We start from the raw sequence: 21,961 nt of genomic DNA on the forward strand, positions 1-21,961 counted from the left end.
ATCTTGGAAGATTATTAGGAGAAATTTACTCGGGAAATGAAAGCCAAATGGCTGGTTGACAGCATGGGAAAGATGATAAAAAACATGACAGCATGTGTGAAAAAGCTGAGCCCAACTAGAATGTCTCCAATTGTAGAAATTGAGCAAAGAGCCACACTGCTAACGAGTGTGCAAATTTTCAGTAGACGCTATTCCAAGCCAAAAGCGTATGATGTCATAAAAAAGATACATGAATTCACAGCAACAGCAAAACATATTATAAACATCGCAAAATGTAAGATGGCAGTAAGATCCTGTTATGATATCCATAAGAGTTAATGCCAATTACATCATCCTCTTCAATGCTATGCTAATGGCCATTCTACAACGCACAGATATTCAAAAGTAACCATTAAAATGAAAAGAGTGCTATATCATAGCTTGACCTCCACATCAACCCCAGCAGGAAGGTCGAGCTGCATCAGTGAGTCAATTGTTTGGGCAGTGGGGTAAAGTATGTCAATAAGACGTTGATGAGCTCTGATTTCAAAGTGAAACCTGGCGTCTTTGTGGACATGGGGAGATTTCAGAACACAATATACCCGCTTCTTGGTTGGTAACGGCACAGGACCCATTGTCTTTGCGTTTGTATTCTTTGCAGCATCCATTATCTGCTTGCATGAGTCTTCTATCAGGGGTACCCAATATGACCTCAATTTGATCCTAATCTTCTGCTTTGGTGCTACCTGAAAACGTGTTTTTTTGGTAAGTATAGACCTACAGTACATGTCTTTCTTAGATAATAAAATCCAGCAAGTACAGCTATAAATGGCTCAAAACTTTCATCTGTAAAAAGGCTTTGCAATTTTCGACTGTTAAACATTTAGGCCATCAGATAGCAATTTGATTAGCCTGTTTTTTGCTAGTTTCTTCTTCCTCTGTGTGATGCTGTAACTTGATTTCAGTCTGGATAGAAAGTTTCCCAAGTTCCAATAGTTATCCACAGGACCAAGAACTAGCTCCCAGAGCCATGTAAATCTTTATATATCCTCCTATATAGAATGCGATTACGTAAGCATTCCACTAATTAATCGGTTGGTGATGTTGTAGCAATCCAATCACAGGAGGCCCAAGGACAAGATCAATTTCATGATAGTCATGTGTCTCAGTTATGAGAAAGCTTTGGACATGCAGAAAGCAGAATAAGTGAGAGGTTGAGATACCTAAACTAGTGAATGTTGGTTTTCAGTAATATTATCTACCTTGGAGAGGTATCTCAAAAGATGACCTCACATTTCCAGCTTTGTTTGCTAGTGCAGCAAATCTGAATATGGAATCATCTCATGTAATAATGATGGGCAAAGCCCGATTCTGTGACAGTTGATACCAGAACTCATGCATCATGTAGGTAATATAATCATCTTTTGTCAACTGAGGGAGGAAACTAAGAACTCTCATGCATCATGTAAATAATATAATCATCTTTTGTCAACTGAGGGAGGAAACTAAGGAAATGATTTATGAAATTACTTGGAGATAGAAAGACAAAACCAATCAAATGGTCCGTCAAGCTGAAACTTCAAGACAAACATTGTCAGCCAACCAGCACAGTATTAGTAAGGCAAAGCTCTAAATATGAAGCACAATTAAGCAAGGAAATTGAAGACCAAACTGAAATGACCCATATATCAGGCACCCTTTCACTGATTCTTGATGAAGCATTTCATATAAAACTTTCTTCTTGACGTAGAGTTGTCATGACTTTGTATATAAAATCAAATTAAATTGAGAAAATAATTCCCAAGCTAGTGACGGTCAATGGAATCTACATCAGAGGAGTTTACAAATAAAATTAAGAATCAAACCTATTAATGTTGGCAAGGAATAACAAGGTAAGTATATCTATGAAAAATCTTCAACAATTGCATATACGAGTTTGGCAAACTCTCATGTTGCCGCTCAAGTATCTAGCAGCTGACTAAAGCCATTGTGACTAGTAGGTTCGTTTTTGCTGCTCCCAAGAGATTACTCAAATCTGACAAAACCTGTGAAGAAGTAGCATATACTGCGAACCTCCTCAATACATTATAACAGAATAACTGAAATTCCAAAAATCGATCTTTAGAATATCATTTTTGTTCCTTAAATTTGCCAAAAAGGATCTTTTGTTCAGGAAATGTATTGGCTCAGAGTTGCATTGAATTGCTTAATTTCGGAAGCGCAAAACGCAGCTAGAGACATTATTGATGAAAATTCAAAATGCAAAAAAAAGAACACGTCATATTTACCACGTATCAGCACAATATCATGGTGATATAATTCAGATATCCAAGAAATCTATTAAACCAAAGACCATAACCACCCTTTAGAAAAAAAAAAAAAAGGAAAGGGAAAAAAGAAAAAGAGACCCGGAAAGTTTCTAGTCAGAATTCATAATGGGCTCACCCTATCAGAGTCACCACCTGCACTCAACGTTTCAACACCAGAATCCTCACCCTGAAAACCCCACAAAAGAACACTCCTCAACCGCAAAGTTCAAAATACAATCTTGATCAATATTTAACTAAAATAGACTACAAAAAGCCAAAAAATAAAAAGAATTAGCAAACGAAAAATGAAACCTGAAAGCCAGTGGAGTCAGCAGTGTCCAAGACTTCAGGGGCAGCAGAGACTGTTGAAACTAAAAATCGAGAGGATTTTCCAAAAAGGGTCGGCAGTTTTGCCTCATTTGAAGGCAAAGAAAGAAGAGAAAGCTTGGGTTTTGCAGAGATTGTGGTGGAAGACGAATTGCATATTGGAAAAAGTGTGGTAGAAAGTGACGAAGATGACATAGCTATTACTTAATTTTTTGAATTCAGCTTCACTTCTTTTCTTAGTTTTCCAATTTTGGTTCAGGCGTTGTCTATGAAGTATGGGAAGCTGGGAGCAATTCGTCCTGCAGAGCGAGCTTTGCAAATTTTGAGGTTTATCCTTAGAATTTTCGAATTTTTATTTATTTTCATTTCTGTTGACACCATGTGTTGTATGGGCCAATGCATATTTAGTCGGTACATTTGTAGGAGTAGAAGTGGGTGGGTCCAGTACTATTGGGTAAAATATGAACTGGGATGAGCCCATTATTTACAGATTGTACCTCGGACCCAAAGTTAGGGCGATTTTATCCACGTAAGATTCCTCTGATTTAGGCCCAAGTTTAGCCCAACCCCAACTTGTGGTACTTTTAAGTTTTACTCCTCTACAGATGTTTCTTTCTAGTTCAATGTTTGTTTGAGAGAGATCAAGCACACCAACAAATTAATCTTTTTTTTTCTTTGGACAAATGATAGATACTAAAGTCAAGTAATTCTAAAATGTGGGTTGTGGTTTTGTTGACGAATTTCTATTGGCATGAGATTCTCGTATATGACTTGAGCCCACGGCCTCTTGATATTAAGCCAACGCCGTGGCTGATCAGAAAGGAAAGGGCAGCTTTACTACGGCGCAAGCTGCAATTCATAAGGTTCAATCACATGATGAGCTAAAAAAATCACACCCTGTGTCGACAAAAAAAAAAAAAAAAAAATCACATGATGAGCTAAAATAAAGTCGGAATCATTCTTCTAGGAATCTTCGTATTGGTTCTTAGTTGATTATTAAGTTTAAAGGTGATTCAAAGTTATTCTGGTGCAATCGTAGAGATCAATATGATATCAAAGAAGAATGATGTTTACGTTCGATCAGTGTGATCATAGATCAATAAGATCTTTTCAAAAATTTGGATGAATCGTACAAATGATGTTTTAGTATGCCAAAGAAGAAGTCTATATTAGAGAGAAGAGAGAAGTGAAATATTAATGGATAAGAATAACGATCATAACTTTCTAAGCGTAGAATGCAGTTTTGATATCCAAACTTTATATCTTTTAGCGATTTTGGTAGTCAAATTTTGGACAAAAATAAATCTAATATCAAATGTTATAATATTTAAGCAAATCAAATTCTTATTGCAAAAAATCACGTGCTATCACATTTCTAGTAATGAAATCGAAAAGAAATTCTACGTTTATATCTAATTGAAGAATCTTCAATTATTGCTTCTACCTCTTCATGTGAAATTAATTTTTCTTACGGTTTCATGGTTGAATCCATAAATGTTGGATTAAAATAGAGGTCTCAAAGTTTTGTTCCTTTTTTTTTTTTTTTTTTTTTTGGTGCCTTTTTATCAGAGGGTGCGAGGAGGAGAAGAGAGGGGAGGAGATGGGAGCTTTGAGTGTATATGATTAGCTCAATTGGGTATTTCTCGTGTTAATTCATTTTGTTTTTAAATGAGTCACCCATGTTTTATTATTCCTTAAATCGGCAACTAGGTTAATAGGTTATTTTCCAATTCTTTCATAATTTTGTTACAATTTTATTGTTGGGCATGAAACAACGCATGACCTTTTCCATAGAAATTTGAAAAAATTCATCAAATGTGCTCAAATATTATAACATTGAGTATCGAATTTATTTTTGTCCAAAGTTCGGGTACCAGAATCGCTGAAGAGTCAAACTTTGAATACCAAAACTACATTTTATTCATTAAGTAACTGAACGATTGAATCGTCTTGTTAAGCTTTGTAAGATTTTGGTCGATTTAAGTTGTTTTAATCAGGTTTAGTAGACAAAAAAAAAAAAAAAAAAATTTCAAGTAATAAGTGAGGCCTAGTTTTCTTTAATACTCCATACAAGTATACAACCACCACCCCAAAAAACCAAAAAAAAGGAAAGAAAAAGAAAATGAGAAAATTTGAAAAATAATATTCAGTAATACTTCAACTAAAACCTATATAATCTCCTTCATTCCCACCCACAAACGTGATTTTGAAATTTCTTACTTTGTTCCCAAAGATGAAACAAAAAATACAGCGAGTATTAGTGTAAAAATTTTGGCCCAACAGCACCAAATATTAGGTAATTCTGATGTACATACATTACATACATGCCCTCTCCCTCTCAGATTAAATTTCAAAATCCGACTTCATCTCCCAGTACCCAATGGCGAATGCACCTGAAATCAAAGACAAGTGGTCCTAGACGTGGTTTAAAACATCAGAGTCGAAGAGCTGTTCCAGTTCCACTTCCACCTCTTAGCTAAAGAAACCATAACTGTCCACCACCTCTTGAAGTTCCATAACTACTCTTCAACAAATCTCCTTTTCTCCACTCTACAGCCAAATATCTTAAATTAAAAACTGAACCCAATGGTTTTTAACGTACGTTGGTCCTTTAGGTAGCACAAATGCATAATTGTGCTCAACGCATTTAATACTTAATGACCTCAACAGTCCTCATTTCTCTCCATAGACTAAACGCACACCATCTTTGTATTAAACTTCTACTTCTTCACATGACGTATATATTGTATGTAGTACACAGTTTCCTTCCCAGGACGCTCCCACATTTATGGCCTTCTTCCCTTGATCACAAGTTTTTTCGGGGTTGCAAAGCTCTGCTTTCTTTACTCGTCAAATTAACCACCAAGATATTATTCTTTTTGTTGTGAAGATGATGAATTTGAGTTGCTTTAGTACTTGCGGGACTTTGGTTTTATTAGTTCTTTTGTTTTGGGGTGACGTTCCAAAAGGTCCTTCTAAGGTTTACGCTGTGGAAGAGTTTGAGAAGCACTATATTGAGTGGGATGACTTGACAGTGGCTGATGAGAGTGATCAAGGGTTAGACTTGGATCAAAGAAAACCTAGCAAAGTTATTGTGGTTGATAAAAATGGCGGAGGAGATTCAGTTACAGTTCAGGGTGCTGTTGATCTTGTTCCCGAACACAATCAGTTGAGACATAAAATTTACATTCTTCCAGGAATATACAGGTTCCTCTTAACATGGTGATGCATCATTTATTTGTGCAGAATTCATGCTTGTTTCCGTGATTATGTGTGTTTTTCCGCACGTTTTACTTTTTCTTGATATCTTCCCTCCCCTTGGAAGGTTGAAGCGCAGATTTTCTTTCCAGCAAGAGTCATTGCATTTTCCCCAAGTATATTTGCATGCAACGACAAGAAAATAGGACGTGGGTTGTAGCTAGCGTTCATGGAAGTTATTAACATAGTTAGTGGGCTAGCCATTTTCGGTTTGTTTTGTTAATTAACTTGTTATATATTTTGTGCATGCATGGACCTCGGTGCCTGGTTAAAATTGCTGGACAGAGAAAAGGTGCGTGTGCCAAAATCCAAACCGTACGTTTCTTTCATTGGAGAGGAAGGTCGAGCATCCGAAACCGTTATTACTTGGCACGACAAAGCATCTGATAAAGACGCAGATGGTAATGAAATAGGGACCTTTGGAACGGCTTCCGTTACTGTGGAATCCGATTACTTTGGTGCAAGAGAGGTCACATTCGAGGTACTAATAATTAGTTGTCTCTGCTGCAAAATCTCTCAGTTAAATACGAGGTTGAGAGTTAATTCTGGGACAGACTGATTAATTTCTTAGTACCTCTCCTCCTCCATGGATTTATTATTGCAGAATTCGGTGGTCGCAATTCCTGGAACCAACAATATGCAAGCTGTGGCATTGAGATTAAAAGGTGATAAAGCGTGGCTGTATAGAGTTAGGATTTTAGGGACACAGGATACGCTGCTGGATGAATCTGGGTTACATTTCTATGAAGAGTGTTTCATTCAAGGCTCCGTAGACTTCATATTTGGCAATGCCAAGTCCCTTTATCGGGTATTTTCTTCTAAAAACCCCCCTTCTTCTTTTTTTTTCCTTTCCGTATTTTAATCGTGTAGCGGGCTATCAATATCATGGGTTGGAGTTGTACAGGACTGTATCCTTCACTCTGTAGCAAACGGATCCGGAGCAATAGCAGCAAATCATAGAGACACACCTAATCAGGATTCTGGGTTCTCTTTTGTCCACTGTCAAATCAAAGGGACTGGCAGAATCCTCCTGGGCAGAGCCTGGGGAAATTACTCCAAAGTAGCCTACTCTTTCTGCGATTTTGACGACATAATCGCTCCTGAAGGGTGGAGTGATTGGAACAGCACAGCCAAGGAAAGGTATAGGAAGGTTCTTGCAGTTTCTCTTATTGTTACTGCTCAAATGTTTAACTGGCTGCTCTGGCGTAGGACCGTGGAATTTGGAGAATTCCGTTGCAGAGGCAAGGGGGCCGGCAGGAGAAATCGGGTGGCGTGGTCTAAATCTTTCAGTTTCTATGAAGCGCTGCCCTTCTTAACCACCCAATTCATCCATGCTTATCAATGGCTGCTACGGCGATGAAGAGAGTTCATGTTTTGCAATCATGAAGAGAGTTCTATTAACTGTGTCTTACATTATTAGACGGTACAGAATGCAGCACCAGCAATCAACTGCCTTTACATTATTGTCATAAACGAGTTCACTAGTTGTGTCTAATATGTAGTGACTAATTTTATCACCACCTGCTTCTAGGTCAGTTGTAGCATCGTTTTGGAAAACATTAATTGCCTATCGTATACCATATGGTTGCAAATGTTTCCACTTTTCAGTCCAAGAACGAAGGCAAATGCAAGTGGGTTAGGCCTTGCTGCATGAAGACATCACAACTGACATGATATATGGTACTATATTTATATATATATATATATAACCATTTGAATTTGAACGTTACAATGGGATTAAATACAAGTGATAAGCAAGAACACATATCAATAAAGACTACGAAGAGTAGCCAACAGAGGAAGAGGTGGTCCAAACCCATATCACCAGACTTGTGTTCCCTATCCATCATATACTGGTGTTCCCATACCACCAAAGCTTTTCCCTTGCTACAGGCTCCCGAATCCTCCCCGTCAAAGCAACCGTCAAAAGCAACGCAATTTCCTAGTCCTATCTATTTACATCTAACCTAGTACTTTTAACAATCATCACCGCATCCAACAGTTAATACAACTGTTAAAAGACATTCTGACAGCATCTTACTCAGCCGCTTCCGCTCTTTCAGCTTCACATTGCCGCCCACCAGTCCCAATTTCTGCTAACTTGTCTTCATGGCTTCCCTCATTGTCATCATCACTATTCTGTGAATTGGCCATAACAGAACTGTTATCAGCAAGGTGAGATTCCGCATTGTCCCTTACATCACTGTCATCAACTTGTTTACCACAATGTTCCCTATCTTCACAATCAAACACTTGCTGCTGATCGCTATCGGCACACGCACCATTCGGGGTCTCATGGACAACGTCAAGTTTGATGTCAGTTGGAGCCTTAAGGCATGAAACAGGAGACCCATCAGATTTGACCTCCTTGGTAATGGCTGATGAAACAGAATGCTTACTATCTAAACTAATAGCTGCAGATATGATTGAGAGAATATCAGGGTTTCCCTCAACATCCATCCACTGATCTCCCACCCAGTCTCTTGATATTCTTAGCTTCTTTTTGTCTATATTCAAAACCAAGTTTTCACCTGATATAAAACACAAGGTAGGATTAGAAAAGTGGTTCCTGGGGTCCGGATAATGTGGCAAGATCATGCAATAAAGTGAAAAAAAAAAAGTTCAGCTGATGTCTTCAACAAAAATAATAAATAACACTTACTGGGAATATAAACTTGATAACTGCCTTTGCCAGAGTTGTAATTTCCAGTGACTACTCCCTCCCACCAGCCGTCACTCCACCAGGCATCAACAGGAGCTCCAACCTTGAAGACATCATCCATTTGATTAGAAGTGACAGCAGGCCTAATAGTTGGTCGGCCTGGGTATCTCATTCCAAATTTATCAGGAGTTGCCAGTCTAAATGCCGGGATCCATTCCTACCAGGTGCAAGAAAACGTCAACTCACATCTTTCAAATTAAATCTAATTTAAAAATTTGCGCCGTCAAGGCACGAAGGAAAAGTTAGCGTGAATAATGAGAATACTTTGTGATACCAATTGGAAGAATCTAAAACCTTTATAGAGCTAAAACTTTCCTTGCAAGGAATCAGTTAATTAGTGTTTAACTTGACATTTCTTTCATCAGGAATATTTATGGCCATAAACACCTGGCCCATTGTACCATCAAAAGGTTAACAAGGATATCTTTGATATTATTTAGTAGGGATAATTTCATAAACCTCCCGTGAGGTTTTATGAAATATCACCTAACTCCCTTGAGGTTTTCAAAATCTCACTTAGCACCCCTTGAATTGACATTTTGGTAACATTGGAAGCCCTTCTAACCAAAAGTAATATTAAAAAATTCATGTTTGAGGAGAGAGATTATTTTATTGCCTTTAATACCCTTAGGCTATAAAAAAAAATTAAACATTTTACAAAACAAGGAAAAAAAATACTAAATTGGAACCATTTTAAAAGTGAGGAGATGAAAATTGGTAAAATTTTATGTTACAACCAATAGTCACTTCTACAGTAAGAAGAGATAGTAAAAACAAATACTATTTTTTAAACCATTTCTACAAATAGAATTCTTCATAGCGTTGAAGGTAATTAGCATGTAAAATCATACATTTGAGCAAAAAAAACTTAGTAGTAGATGAAATTCAACTTCAATATCATACAAAAAATTTACTCAAAATAGACAGACTTTTTTTATGGGTATGAAATATGAAAATCTTATTATAGAAAAAATCAGAATTTGAAAAATTATTTGGAGTTTCAATTACTTTATTTCTCTTGGGCTCTACATGAATAGGAATAAATAAATAAATAAAGTTGTGAAACACCAAAAAAGGAAAAAAATAAAAAGAACCTGCAGCTATTCTTCTCCAAATGCATTGAATATTTCATTGATTAAATCCTATATTTCATTGACATTTGCAATTCAATTATGCATACATATATGTATGTATGTATGTATAGACATTGTTAAAGAAAAGTAGGAAATTTAGAGAAAGAAAAATAAGTTCAGAAAATTTAAATATGAGGGTATTATTGACAATTCATCACTTTTGATATTAGTATATGGCCCTACCATCACTTCAAGGGTGTTAAGTGAGATTTTGAAAAGTTTAGGGGAACTAGGTGATATTTCACGAAACCTCAAGGGAGGTTTCTGAAATTATCCCTATTTAGTAACATTTCTGACATGACAACTATTACTCACGAAGTCACAAGGATCTTTGCTATATATTTAAAATTGCATCTTAGCAATAAAAAAATAAATAAATAAAAGAAAACATTAAGTACCTCAAGATATCCACAGCCATCTTCATCCTCAATGTCATCATATTGGATTCTCATCTGTCTTCTTGAGATCTCCAATACAGTGCACCTGAACCAGCAGCCCCTGATGCCACTATCTTGGCACAAAAATTCAATCTTATCATTGACATTAAACATTGGAGTCTGCCAAAATTGACCTTCAACATGTTTTTGCAAGTTCGGTCCCCCATTTAGCAGACCATACTTCAATTTATCAGAGGAAAATTTGTTTGTCACATGTTGAGGTTCTCTACCTCTCTTCGTCCTTTTAACACCCACTTTTACCTCATCCCCAGAGCTAAATTCTTCATCTTCAAAGAAATCACGGCTAAAGCATGAGAAAATTGGTTGATTAAAATATCCACCCAATTTACTTAGCTTGAATGGTTTGACTCGATTGCTCTTGAATTGTCTAAAACAAAAATGTGCTCGAGCAAACACATCATTTGGGAAAACAGCTATGCACTTCTCATAATGTTCACGAGTCAAAACTATTGCAGGACCATCAACACACTCCGCACTGATAACTTGAGCATAAGGTGTAATAAATACTTCTTTAGGATGCGGGTTCCGTACAGAAACAACACCCCTTACTTCTCGATTATGGTGAAACCATCTCACTTTTACCTTTTTGTGGCCCTTTCTGTCTTCATACATATCTTCCAAATATGCAAGATACCTGTTCTCCTTTTCAGCCATGACATATACAAATGATTGAACCTGAAAATTAGACTGCACATCAGTCTAGGCAAAATATTGAAATCCAAATGACGCATCAAAACAACATAGAAAGAAATATATATTAACAACTCAAGGAAAACATAAGGAGCATGCAGTTGATTTCCCCAGGTATTGGATGTCCCAAGCCTTCAGACTCATCATACTCAGCGGTCACACTAAATAATCAAAATCTCAAAGGGGAAAAGGAAGTCCACATCTTATGCAAATGCTACTGAGAAAACCTCATGTCAAGTCTTTAGGACGTCTCAGTACGCTCACCGCTATAGTAACCCCATTTCTGCAAAATGCTGGGAAGTGCTTAAGTTGTTTACCACATGCCCATGCTTCATCAGACCAAACTATATCCGAGGGATTTCCTCTTAAATTCCTTGCAAGACGGCCCTGAAATGAAAGAGCACCTGCATTAAGTTTCACTTCTACTTCAGACTGCATAAGAAAGAAGAGGAAAACCAGTACCTTAGGTTCTCGAATTTGTGGCTGTCTAATGTTGACGGCAAAAATTGGATCATCTTTTGGTGATCCTGTAAAGAAGAAGGGCAATCTTCAATTGAAGGAACTAAACAATCTATAAATGTCAAAGCCAATATACTCGCACCAAACCATTATGGCTACTGGTCTTGAATAAAGGTAAAAATGTAATATGACAGAATCAGTGAAGGAATATGCAAAATATTATACAAACCTCTACCTTGCACGAGAATTTAATCCACAAAAACATTGCCATGAATTCAATGTTCAATTTCAAAAAACTGAGAAAAAATTGTCTCTAATGTCCAGAAATATCACGAATGAAATTAAAAGCCTTCAGCAAAGGCTTATCCGGGCGGTAAACCCCCATGTCTAAAAATAACCTGCCAACCCCCCGGCCCACCAAGAAGAAAAAGAAAAATCAAATAGCCAGGTAAGTATCCATACTTACAAATATAACTTAGTTAATCAAGATTAATTTCTCAATGATGGCTCACAAATCCTCAACAGGGTAAACAAGGTCATATCCTTCCAAAATCAAAACTTCTAAGTATCGAAGCATGCTTATCAAAGAAACAAGTGTTAACGCGTACCCATGAACGCTTGCACAGGGCACCACGATTGTGAAAACTCAAATGCAAATAGAAAAGCGATGAGAAGGGAGGCAAAGTGGAAGACACAAAGCTTCAGAGCTATAAAACAGGGAGAAGCCAACAATTTCTCTAATTTTTATCAAACCTTCAAAAAGTATCAGAATATGCAGTTTAGAAGAGAGTTCCACAATTGAATCAATATCGGACTTGCTAAATCAAAGATATGGGCAATCGCACAACACACAGCTGGAAAACAGCTAGCACTACAAATGACGGCAAAAACATACTTGAGCAATCGCTTTGTCTATGCTGTTTTGAAAGCATAGATGTGAGCCAATTTACGACCTCTCTCCTTGATCTCCATCTGAAGCCAGCATGGACAGAATTCTCAGCCCCATAAGCATTCAAAAACTCCTCAGAAACAACATAGAACATGTGCCTAACACTTCTCTCAGTACCCACAACAGCAAGAATGGATTCCCCTGATGAATCCTTCAAGAAATAGTGAACCACCCGGTTACCCCTCTCTTTTGAAACAAATTGTTCTTTCCACTCTACAAAACACTGATCACTTGCAGCCATAATTCAAATAATACTAAACCTAACCTAGGGAGCTAAACGAACCGTCGAAGTCCTAAAAAACCCCAAATTTGCAAAACTTAAGCTGCCCTACAAAAGAAATCTGTCAAAGGGTGTTGACCAAAGCAAACTAGCCGTCCACAAAAGCTAAAGCTGCAATCTTTGCAAGAACTCAAGGACAAAAGGTTACAATCTTGCCGATTGAGTGCTCAAACTAAGTTCACTCAAAAGGGCTTTTCCGAAATTCCAGCCGAAAGTCAAAGAAACTCAAAGCAGACAAAAAAGCCGGGTATTTGGGGCAAAACTGAGGACGACCCACAAAAGCCCATGGCTCAAAAGATCTGAACGAACGGCAGAAACCTAAGTAAGATAACAGTTGAAAACGCCACCTAACTTTTCATTTCTCCTACCTAAGTAAAAAAAAAAAAAAAAAAATCATCAACAAAATGAAGTAAGCGTCAGGGTTAACAACAATAGGGACAGAGCTAAGAAGAAATTAGCAAATCCAAATGGTTTCGGAGTTGAATAGACAAAAGAATAGTATGCCCCAGTTGAACGTGGAAAAAAAAATAATAAAAAAAAAGAACCAGTTTTTGTTCCCTGGCTTTCAGAAGCTGAACATTGAAAAGCTAGCTAGGGAAGAAAGAGAAAAGGAGGAGGAGGAAGCGTTGAGGAGAAACACCGGAGAGAAAATGGGGTTCAATGGGAAAAGAAAGCATAGTGGGAGGGAAGGCAGGGGAAGGGAGAGTTGCAGAGTCGTCAAGGGAAGCTGAAAGTGGAAACTGGAAACCCTTCGGGATTTTTTTTTTTTTTTTTTTTGGAATTGGGCAAGAGGGAGTGGGGATGGGGTGGGGACTCGTAGCCGGTACCCGGTGGAATGATCAAATGAGGTAACAGTAAACTATGATCATAATGAAATCTATCATGTGATTCGCTTAGATGCTTTGAGCAAACAGTGGGACCTCCTACTTCATCTTGATCAGCTTGATCTTGATCCTACGGTTATTCTGTAAATTCTACTTTCTCACGGACGCCGTAATTCTCATTCGTAGGCATGGCAACGGTTTCAGAATTGTCGGTTCTGATTTTTTAAAGAGGTAGAATCAGAACCGTATCATATAAGATGGTTTTGGTTCTGATTCTTTAAAAAGGTAGAACTAGAACTGCATAGTTATAATTTTGGTTCCTTATGGTTCTAGTTCTTGTTTTCGGTTCTATATAGTTGTATATAATTTTATTTAATTCCTCATCCTTACCAATTTTAATACGAATATAACAATATATTTAAAATTTCAAATAAAATGTAAAAAAATAAATACAAAATAAAGATCATATTTTAATTTTATTATTATTCTACAAAGTAAGAAGTAATAAATAGATAATATAAATTTTATGAAAAGTATATTACATTGTCAAATTAAAAAATACATTACACTATCAAATGGTTGTCATGTGTTAACTTTCTTGAGTTGGACAATCATCAATGTTGAAGATTCCATTTGAAGAAATATTGCAAAAAATATTTTTTTGCTTGCTTGATTTTGAAGATGAGCTACTACCATCAAAACTTGTCATTTGATAGCAAATAAGTAAAAAAAAAATGTGTAAGTAATAATTTAATACTTACAAATTATAATGATAGATATTAGATGAATAGAAAGAATTAAATAATTAATAAAATATATAGAAAGTCCATAAAATTTAAACTTTCTTAAAACCTATTAAACACAACTTTTTTTTTTTGAATTATCTCACTACTTATATTAATTATTTTTAACGGTTCTGGAACCAGCGGTTCTGGTTCTGGTTCTATTTTTTAGAGAACCAGAACCGGAACTACCACGGTTCTGGTTTCATGATTTTAGTTCTGATTTTGGTCCAATTCCAAACAGTCCGATTCCGGTTCAATTTCTGGTTCCAAATGAAACCATGGCCATGCCTAATTCGTAGGTCTCTAATTTTAATTTTCTCCAGCACCGCGGATGACTCGTGTCTTCAGCCCATTCTTCCCCATGAAATTTCTACTCTCAATGGTCAATGCTACCTTAGTCTCCCTTTTCTTTTTTTTTTGGAAGGATGCAACCGTTAAAACCTCATCCATTTTTGGGTCGGGTGTAAATGCTAACCAAAAAAGGTCGTGTGATTTCTAGTAATTTCGATTGTTGAAAAAAATTAAATGCTAACCAAAAACAGGGCATTGGCTGTTGTCGCAGAGTATTTCCGGAATGGTTCTTAATTCTTGTACAGTTGTGAGAGCTGGTTTAATGCTCCCCTCGACTCGACAGTTACTTTTTTGGGCAGAAACCTGGAAAAGTCAAGTAAATGCCCCGTTTGAGCACAAGATTTTGCCTTTATTAAATTAGGGACTTTTCAAAAAAAGTTATTGGATTTACATGACGAACAGCATCAACGCTATTATCCTTTTTTCCAAAAAGATAAAAAAAAAATAAATTATCAATTTCAATACATGTGCTGTTGAAAGTAACTTCTGTAACACAACAACAGTGACATCCACCGAGAACTCTGCGGTAATTTTGGGTTTCGGTCGGCTAGAAGCAGTATATCATTGGGTCCACAAGGGTCTGGAGGGCCGATCCAAAATGTACTAACCCACCTAGAAACAGACCAAAGACCTACTCATGGTGGTCCAAAGTTCAACAGATCATTTTGATCTTCGCCTATGTATGGGCCAGGCTTTTTTGGGCCCCGCGGCCAAGCTTCCAGAAGTGAAACCGAAATGAAAGGTCGCGAAGCTAGCAGCAGTACTAGTTTCTTTATGCACAGCAGCGTTATTCCCTGTGCTTCGGGAAGACAAGGCAGGACGGTCATTAAAAGGACCGTCCCTGAACAGTGCACGGTCAAAATTTAATTGTACGATTCAAATTACTTTTTGTACCTCGTTTTTTATAACGTTTGTGGAATCTACAAAAATTTATTTTAAAGTTACATGTTGTGCAAATAAAGATGTTGTGCAAATAAAGTTACGCCGTGTGCAAACAAAGTTATGCCGTGTGTAAAGTGCACAAAATCACTAGGAACGGGGGTTGCACCTAGGTCCGTGCTTCGGCTGCAAGTGCTATTCCATTTTCATGTGCTTCCAATAGCAGCATGCTATCAGCAAGAAAGAAAATCATCTTAGCATAGCACCAGATAAATGTACAACGTGCCATTTACATAATTTCATCCAAATGCTTCATCAATCAGTTTCTCTTGTGATGCCTGACTGCTTTCCAAATCGCCTTTCAACTACTAATCCAACAGATGTTACCAAGAAAATGGCCTCCACAAACATAGAATTTCAGCTGCTCCAGTTCAAGGACTTTGTGCTAGCTTAGCCACAGGGGGGCACACGAGACTATCTCCACTCTCCACATGCTTCACATCTTTCCATCTTTACAACATTATCCAGAGTACAGAATTTGCATGACCAGAACTTCCGTTTTCCATCAACGTCTTTGGGTTTTCCGGAGCTGCAAAGCTCACACATCAGCGCTGTTTGCTGCAATAGTCAGATTGGAAGGAACAACATCATGTCAAATCCATGGAAGGATTGGAAAATAGAGAAACCATCAGATAATCCAAGTTGTCATAAAATTAGAGCAATTGGCTTGATTTGTTATAAAAAGGCAAAACTTTATTCAATTGTCAATGCCTGAAAACCAACAAATCATGGCAACATAAGAGACAACTCATTCATTCGGTAGTTCGAAGCACAGCAACTAAACTGCTTATAAGAAGTTTTCGTTCATGGCGATGGAGAAGAAAGTAGTGACCAAAAGTTAATTCGACCGATCTGGCCAGTGATTATAAGTTTTACCACAAAATTTTAGGATATGCAAGCGCACTAGTTTCTATCAAGACACTAAACCAACTTAACCAGGAAGAGAAGTCGCGAAATGGACAGCATGGCATAATACTTCAATTACAACAGCCAAAGGAGAAGTTGAAATTTGGAAAACCTTGAGCACTTACAGGATTCAACAAGGTACACGTCCCACACTCCCACATGGAACCCCTAGTTGGATTGCTTCCACAAACAGATCTAGGAGCAGTCTTGCTCGATAAATCCTCTCTACTTGACTCAAAATCAGCATCTGAGCAGGTGGATTATTTCATTATCAAATATTAGTACATGATAATAAATCATAGACTCAGTGATTGAGGTACCTGTAGTTAGGTCCAAAAACTTGGACTTTGAATGACCATTATTAGACAGAGATGATGATGCTATACCATTTAATCCACGCCTTCTTTTCCGAGATATCACATTCAAAATCTGACCATCAAAACTACCAAAATCCCTTGGATTTTTTGAACTGTGCACTATATTCAAGGAATATTGATTGTTGTTTTCTTCTGCATTTTCAGATGCATCATAAGATTCAGAGCCACACCAGATATTATCTCTATATCTCCTCTCTGCAGCCATTGCAGCTGCTTGCGTAGGAGTAAGTGCCGCCATCATAGAACTGTCACCACCTATGCGTTTGGGTCCAGATGGCAGTAAGGGATGCACTCTCGTTTCTGCAGCAGCCAAAACAGTCTGGCGGAGAAATGAAAGAGGGGGTTGAGGTTTGATACCTCCCAACGGCCTTCCTGTCCCACTTATCCCCTTTCTGATAAGGTCCTCGCATTCCTATGCATATAACAATTGAATGACGAAATACGAGATTATACAAGATAAAGGGCATACACGTTAATGCAAAATTTGGATAAAAACAGAAGGTCTTTTAAAAAAGCAATCTTTTTATTGGAGCAAGTAAAATATACTTCTTTGGTTCAACATCTTATCAAAATAAAAGCAGACGCAGGGAAGATTACCCTCCTAAGTTCATCCCAGAGCCTGTAGAAGCCAGCATCGTGAGGGCCATGAACATTGTGGCAGAGCTCGTGAAGCATTGTATCAAGAACTTCATCATAAGGGAAAAACTCCTCATCACTGTAATAACTCCTAAGCCTCAACTTTACATGCTGGCCTCCTCCTATGTTCAACCCCAGAAGGTTTTGTTGACTGCAAAACCAATCCACTCATTCAGAATTCCATCAATTCAGAAAAGAAAATGCAGATGAAACATCGACCCACCTTATTCAAACCAGAAATTAGTCTACGAAGAACTTTAACAAGAAAAAAGAGAAAAGCCAATCCAGTGTGGTTCGTCAGCCGGTGAGTAACCAGTCACATACGGTCATGCCAACAATAAGGGAACAAAGAAGCCCATTTCAAAACTCCTAAAAAAGTTCAAAAATTTCCAACCTTTCCCAGTTTCTGGGTTTTTCAATCTAATGAAAGAGAAATTCTATCCCATACAAAAAAATTAATCCTTTCTACTATATTTCAACAGATTAAACAGGCAATAAAGTGATTACACAAAATTGTAAAAGCCAACCAAAAAAAAAAAGAGAGATAAAAGAATAAAACAATTTATTTAGTACCAGAATTCGGAGAGGAGCTTGACCTTCCAGTTATGTTTTTGCATAATTGGTTGAACTTGCGCTGCGATCTTTTGTAGAAATTTCCTGGCTTCTTCTTGTTTAGGCTTTGTCTTCATAACTCTAATTTCCCATACTTTGTTCCCATCCGCCGAATTCATGATCTGATATCTAATGGTAATGGAAACAGATAAACCGGAATTAGAGATACTTTATGCTTGCACTCTATCGATTGATTCCACGAGAACGAACACACGGAGAAAAAATTACAACACTGCACTAATTGGAAAATTTGATGGACGCTCAGAGTCGGAGACTGAGTTGGCGCCGGGGCGGGTATTCAAAATGGTCAAATAGAGGGTGTAGGAGTTGACTCGAGTGGTGGGTCGAACTGCTGTTTTATATGGGTCGAAGCCCTTTTTTTTTTTTTTTTTCCCTTCAAAGGAGGTCGAAGCCTAATCCAAGCTATATGAATTTTTTAGGGAAATTCTGCCATCCTTGGTACCATATACCCATGATTCTAATCTTATAAACTCTTATACCATAAGAGTTTATAAATGATTTTAAGAATTTGTATCTCTTTTTATACATTCAACGGTGAATTGATACTCATAGCATGACATTCTAAAATAAATTGATACTCATTAGTATGGCATCCTAAAAGTATTGTAGAATTCTCAAAAATTTTAAGGCTCAAGCCCAAAATATACAATGGAAAAATGTGTTTATATTATTATTATTATTCTTAAGAATTTGTTGAATTTGAAGAGGGTTGAATTAAATAGTAAGAGAAAAAAGATTGCAAATAGAAGATCGTAATTCAAAACCTCCCCTTGACAAAAGATAAAAAAATAAAAATAAAAATTTTGCATGATTTGGGGACTGCTTCTAAAATTCCAATTAGACAAGTTAATTCTTGATTCTCGAACACCTTTGGCGGAACAATTGGAGTTTGGACATTCTGCAACGTGTTAGAGATCAAAGCAAATTTGTCGAGTGAATGGAGTCGATCAACGTTTCAACTATTGATGATCCATTTGTACTAAAATCCAACTCAACCACACAAGGAAACTGGTGGAGTCACCTTAGATTCGGGTGTGTGTGTTTCTTACAGTTGTTGAAAGACAAGGAAATCTTGATACCAAATTTACCTCCTGCAAGAAAAGCAAATCAAAATGGCTTAGTTCTGCAGCTGCTCAGACGGAAATTTTATTCTCTCTGCAAATCTCAGGCATGCAGATGATATACACTACTGCCGGTATGGATACCCCTTAAAAAAATAGAAAAAGAGGGGGCCTTTAAATTTTGTTCTATGAGCTATCAAAACCAGTCTAAAATTTGCTTAATCACTCGACAAAAGCTAGACGTGATTTTCTTTATAAGAAATTAAACTCTATCTGCAATATACTCTGACGTACCCCCCCCCCCCAACCCCAAAACAAACACACAGCAGACTCAATATGAGCTCAAGTGTCCCAAATCATCACAACAGCGATGACTCCAACACCTAATAAGACGGCCAAAAATTTGTGACAAGGCATGTCTACTTCCTGAGGATTGTAACCCTTGGAGAGCAGATGGTTGATGGACACATATATGAACACCCCACAAGCAAGACCCATGGATATCGCATATATCCAGTCTGCAACAGCACCTTGGGTTGTAGCATCTATTATAATTCCAATGGCAACACCTATAGGGCTGGAAATTGCAAATGCAAAAGCATAGGCAGCACAAGATAAGAGAGGGCGGTTTGGGATCATCCTGAGGAGAGCTATTCCCATTGCAATCGCTGCAAAGATCTTGTGCAGACATACGGTCCAAAGAGCTTTCCAAGCATCAGCTTTGGTCTCTGCAACTCCAATAGCGATGCCCTCAAACACGGAATGGAAACACAAGGCAACGATCAACAAGATGCTATCCCCAAGAGAAGCAGCAGTTACAAGTGGTGCCTTACTGAAGTGGTGATCTGAAGGGCCATGGACCTGTTAACAACGAGTTGTTCAATTGATCTGAGAAGTAAGATATTTTCTTCAAAAGTTAACTAGACCAGAGAGCTAAAGCACTGGAAGAAAGACCAACCTGAACCTCAGGTTGAGAAGCTCCCCCGTTGCCACTTCCTTTTCCACTGTGAGCAACCCCTGCAACACCCATACAAACTTGGACTATCAATCACCTTTTAAACGCAAAACATAGCATGAATCCCACTCAATTGGAACTTAAAAATATCAAGTTAACATGCTCTGACCTAGCTCTTTTGTTTTTTAACCATCTCTTCAGACATAGCTACATCTGTTTTACATGGTAACCGTGCAAGCTTTGCAGCATCAGATAATCCAATCTGTAAACTCAGTTTCATAATTTCTTACAGCAGACTCTCCATTGGAATCAGAAAAGTTCCTCTTTATGTCAAATAAAACCAAAAGATTCCTCTGAGCGGAGCAGTCTAAACCTCTAAACTCATGCTACCGCTCGAAGGGCCTTACAAGTTACCAAATCAATTGCATCACGACGACAAGATTCTATCTCTATTGTTTTCCTCAACTTCTTGGCAGCCAAAGACAAGCTATAACACAGACAAATTAATTCCAAAGCACTAAACTTCAAGAACATATTCAGGATGAAAACTTTTTAGTAGCCATTCTTCCAAGTTGGTATAATTTGATTCACAAATGTCTCGTCTCCACTCAACTTCTAGGCTTCTAGCAACTAAACAAGTAATCGTCAAGCTCTGAATCAACATACATAAAACACGTGGCAACCATACACAGCTTACTCAATATCAAACCAAACCAACTTGCCGGAATTTGTCAGAATCTAACTCTGTGCAAATACAAATTGAGCATTTAAAAAAACACTTAGATATAAATCCAACCTTGATGATGATGAAGATGATCAGCACCACCGGTTGAAGAAGAACCGTCATTACCCTGCTGCTTCCCATATATATAGAAAATGAAGCAATCAGCCAACATGGTCAACAAGTATCCAGCACTCGCCAGCATGAATGCAAAAGGGTATTCTTTATGAGTCAGATCCTCAAAAGTCTCATTAGAATCGCTCAAGAAATGCATCAAGGCAGTCCCCAGGAAAACCCCACCGGCGAACTGCGTCCCCAGCACTATAAACGCCTCATTCCACTTGAAGAAATACGGCGACATCCCCCCAGCAAAAGTCCCAACAAACACTAGAATCAAGCACCATATCTTCACCAGAATCAGTGAACGCGCTCTAAGATTGGGTTTTTCTGAAGATGGGTCGGACCCGGAGTCTGCAGAATCATCATCGCCGTCGTGAGCGCCGCCGTGCGCCGTGGCGGAGACGACTAAGAAGAGGAGAATAAGGGCGAGGATTATATGGGGTCTGGCCATGGAAAACTGGGAGCATCTTTTGACGGGGTTAGATTTGGAGAATATATATGGAAAATTTGGTTTTGGTACTAACCGTCTGGAAAAACTATTGTAGTACAGAAATTAGGACAAGATTTATCATCGCTTTGGGTTTATCGTAGAAGACGACAGGAGTACAACGTACAGCGTACGATCACCGAAACACGTTTATGGATTTGATGGTTAAGCTGAGAACTTGGAAAGTAGACAGCTTTCTTTCTTTTAATTTGGCGCGTGATTTCCATTAATTCCTCTTGTGGATATTGGAAATCACCCGGAATGCAATCCAATTGCTGTATTTCCTACTAAAATACTTGAATGATTTATTTGAGATAATTACCTTAACATTTCTTGTGATGTAATGTACGTAAAATAAAAAAATAATTGGAAAGATAAAAAGGTGATTGAAATTTATGAATCAAATTATTTTATCTCAAATACGCTCAATTCTCATTCAAAGAAAATATTTCTATTTAAAGTACCAGCAATATCAGTTCATTTATTTCCTTTTGTTTCCCCTTATTCTTTATAATTTACCCTTTCATGCATTGGTTAAAATTCAAAAAATAAATTTTTGTGGTTTGAATTCCAAATGTTGGTACGTAGAAATACAAACAAAT

At 37.6% G+C, this 21,961-nt stretch overlaps 4 protein-coding genes across 6 annotated transcripts; 1 reads left to right on the forward strand and 3 right to left on the reverse strand.

Moving 5' to 3' along the window:
* Positions 1 to 234: 234 nt before the first annotated feature.
* Positions 235 to 2,963, reverse strand: LOC113743388 (small ribosomal subunit protein uS10c-like). Of its 2 annotated transcripts, XM_027271375.2 has the most exons (3): positions 2,601 to 2,961; positions 2,425 to 2,475; positions 235 to 725 (listed from the first exon to the last, which is right to left on the reverse strand). In XM_027271375.2, exons 1-3 carry the CDS (start codon positions 2,808 to 2,810, stop codon positions 414 to 416), a joined length of 573 nt encoding a protein of 190 aa, XP_027127176.1. In that variant the 5' UTR covers positions 2,811 to 2,961; the 3' UTR covers positions 235 to 413. The 2 variants fall into 2 exon arrangements, with proteins under 2 accessions (XP_027127176.1, XP_027127177.1); XM_027271376.2 differs by lacking the exon at positions 2,425 to 2,475 and having other exon boundaries at positions 2,601 to 2,963.
* A 2,542-nt stretch (positions 2,964 to 5,505) lies between these two features.
* Positions 5,506 to 7,326, forward strand: LOC113687692 (pectinesterase QRT1-like). Its single transcript, XM_027205239.2, has 5 exons — positions 5,506 to 5,822; positions 6,159 to 6,354; positions 6,478 to 6,681; positions 6,778 to 7,013; positions 7,083 to 7,326. Exons 1-5 carry the CDS (start codon positions 5,506 to 5,508, stop codon positions 7,231 to 7,233), a joined length of 1,104 nt encoding a protein of 367 aa, XP_027061040.1. The 3' UTR covers positions 7,234 to 7,326.
* Positions 7,327 to 7,539: 213 nt separating this feature from the next.
* Positions 7,540 to 12,785, reverse strand: LOC113688077 (uncharacterized). Its single transcript, XM_027205724.2, has 6 exons — positions 12,231 to 12,785; positions 11,339 to 11,403; positions 11,141 to 11,263; positions 10,127 to 10,861; positions 8,536 to 8,752; positions 7,540 to 8,404 (listed from the first exon to the last, which is right to left on the reverse strand). Exons 1-6 carry the CDS (start codon positions 12,523 to 12,525, stop codon positions 7,911 to 7,913), a joined length of 1,929 nt encoding a protein of 642 aa, XP_027061525.1. The 5' UTR covers positions 12,526 to 12,785; the 3' UTR covers positions 7,540 to 7,910.
* A 2,849-nt stretch (positions 12,786 to 15,634) lies between these two features.
* On the reverse strand, positions 15,635 to 21,568 carry LOC113687978 (uncharacterized). 2 transcript variants are annotated; one of them, XM_027205550.2, is made up of 9 exons: positions 20,828 to 21,568; positions 20,035 to 20,093; positions 19,607 to 19,937; positions 19,037 to 19,106; positions 17,956 to 18,123; positions 17,344 to 17,533; positions 16,756 to 17,158; positions 16,495 to 16,616; positions 15,635 to 16,021 (listed from the first exon to the last, which is right to left on the reverse strand). In XM_027205550.2, the coding sequence occupies exons 1-9, from the start codon at positions 21,321 to 21,323 to the stop codon at positions 15,878 to 15,880; spliced, it is 1,983 nt and encodes a 660-aa protein (XP_027061351.2). In that variant the 5' UTR covers positions 21,324 to 21,568; the 3' UTR covers positions 15,635 to 15,877. The 2 variants fall into 2 exon arrangements, with proteins under 2 accessions (XP_027061351.2, XP_027061350.2); XM_027205549.2 differs by having other exon boundaries at positions 16,690 to 17,158.
* Positions 21,569 to 21,961: the final 393 nt, after the last annotated feature.

This window comes from Coffea arabica, chromosome 5e, assembly GCF_036785885.1.
Source record: "Coffea arabica cultivar ET-39 chromosome 5e, Coffea Arabica ET-39 HiFi, whole genome shotgun sequence".
Classification (NCBI taxonomy): domain Eukaryota; kingdom Viridiplantae; phylum Streptophyta; class Magnoliopsida; order Gentianales; family Rubiaceae; genus Coffea; species Coffea arabica.

Coding starts and splice junctions, on each gene's coding strand:
- LOC113743388 (XM_027271375.2), bottom strand. CDS start 2,810: ATGTCATCTTCGTCACTTTCTACCACACTTTTTCCAATATGCAATTCG. Junction 2,476..2,600: donor CTGACTCCACTGGCTTTCAG/GTTTCATTTTTC, acceptor TGGGGTTTTCAG/GGTGAGGATTCTGGTGTTGA. Junction 726..2,424: donor CAGGTGGTGACTCTGATAGG/GTGAGCCCATTA, acceptor ACACGTTTTCAG/GTAGCACCAAAGCAGAAGAT.
- LOC113687692 (XM_027205239.2), top strand. CDS start 5,506: ATGATGAATTTGAGTTGCTTTAGTACTTGCGGGACTTTGGTTTTATTA. Junction 6,355..6,477: donor CAAGAGAGGTCACATTCGAG/GTACTAATAATT, acceptor TTATTATTGCAG/AATTCGGTGGTCGCAATTCC. Junction 7,014..7,082: donor AACAGCACAGCCAAGGAAAG/GTATAGGAAGGT, acceptor GCTCTGGCGTAG/GACCGTGGAATTTGGAGAAT.
- LOC113688077 (XM_027205724.2), bottom strand. CDS start 12,525: ATGGCTGCAAGTGATCAGTGTTTTGTAGAGTGGAAAGAACAATTTGTT. Junction 11,264..11,338: donor CACAAATTCGAGAACCTAAG/GTACTGGTTTTC, acceptor CTTTCATTTCAG/GGCCGTCTTGCAAGGAATTT. Junction 8,405..8,535: donor TTATCAAGTTTATATTCCCA/GTAAGTGTTATT, acceptor GTTTTATATCAG/GTGAAAACTTGGTTTTGAAT.
- LOC113687978 (XM_027205549.2), bottom strand. CDS start 21,323: ATGGCCAGACCCCATATAATCCTCGCCCTTATTCTCCTCTTCTTAGTC. Junction 18,124..19,036: donor CACACACACCCGAATCTAAG/GTGACTCCACCA, acceptor CATTACCATTAG/ATATCAGATCATGAATTCGG. Junction 16,022..16,494: donor CGTGTACCTTGTTGAATCCT/GTAAGTGCTCAA, acceptor TGACTATTGCAG/CAAACAGCGCTGATGTGTGA.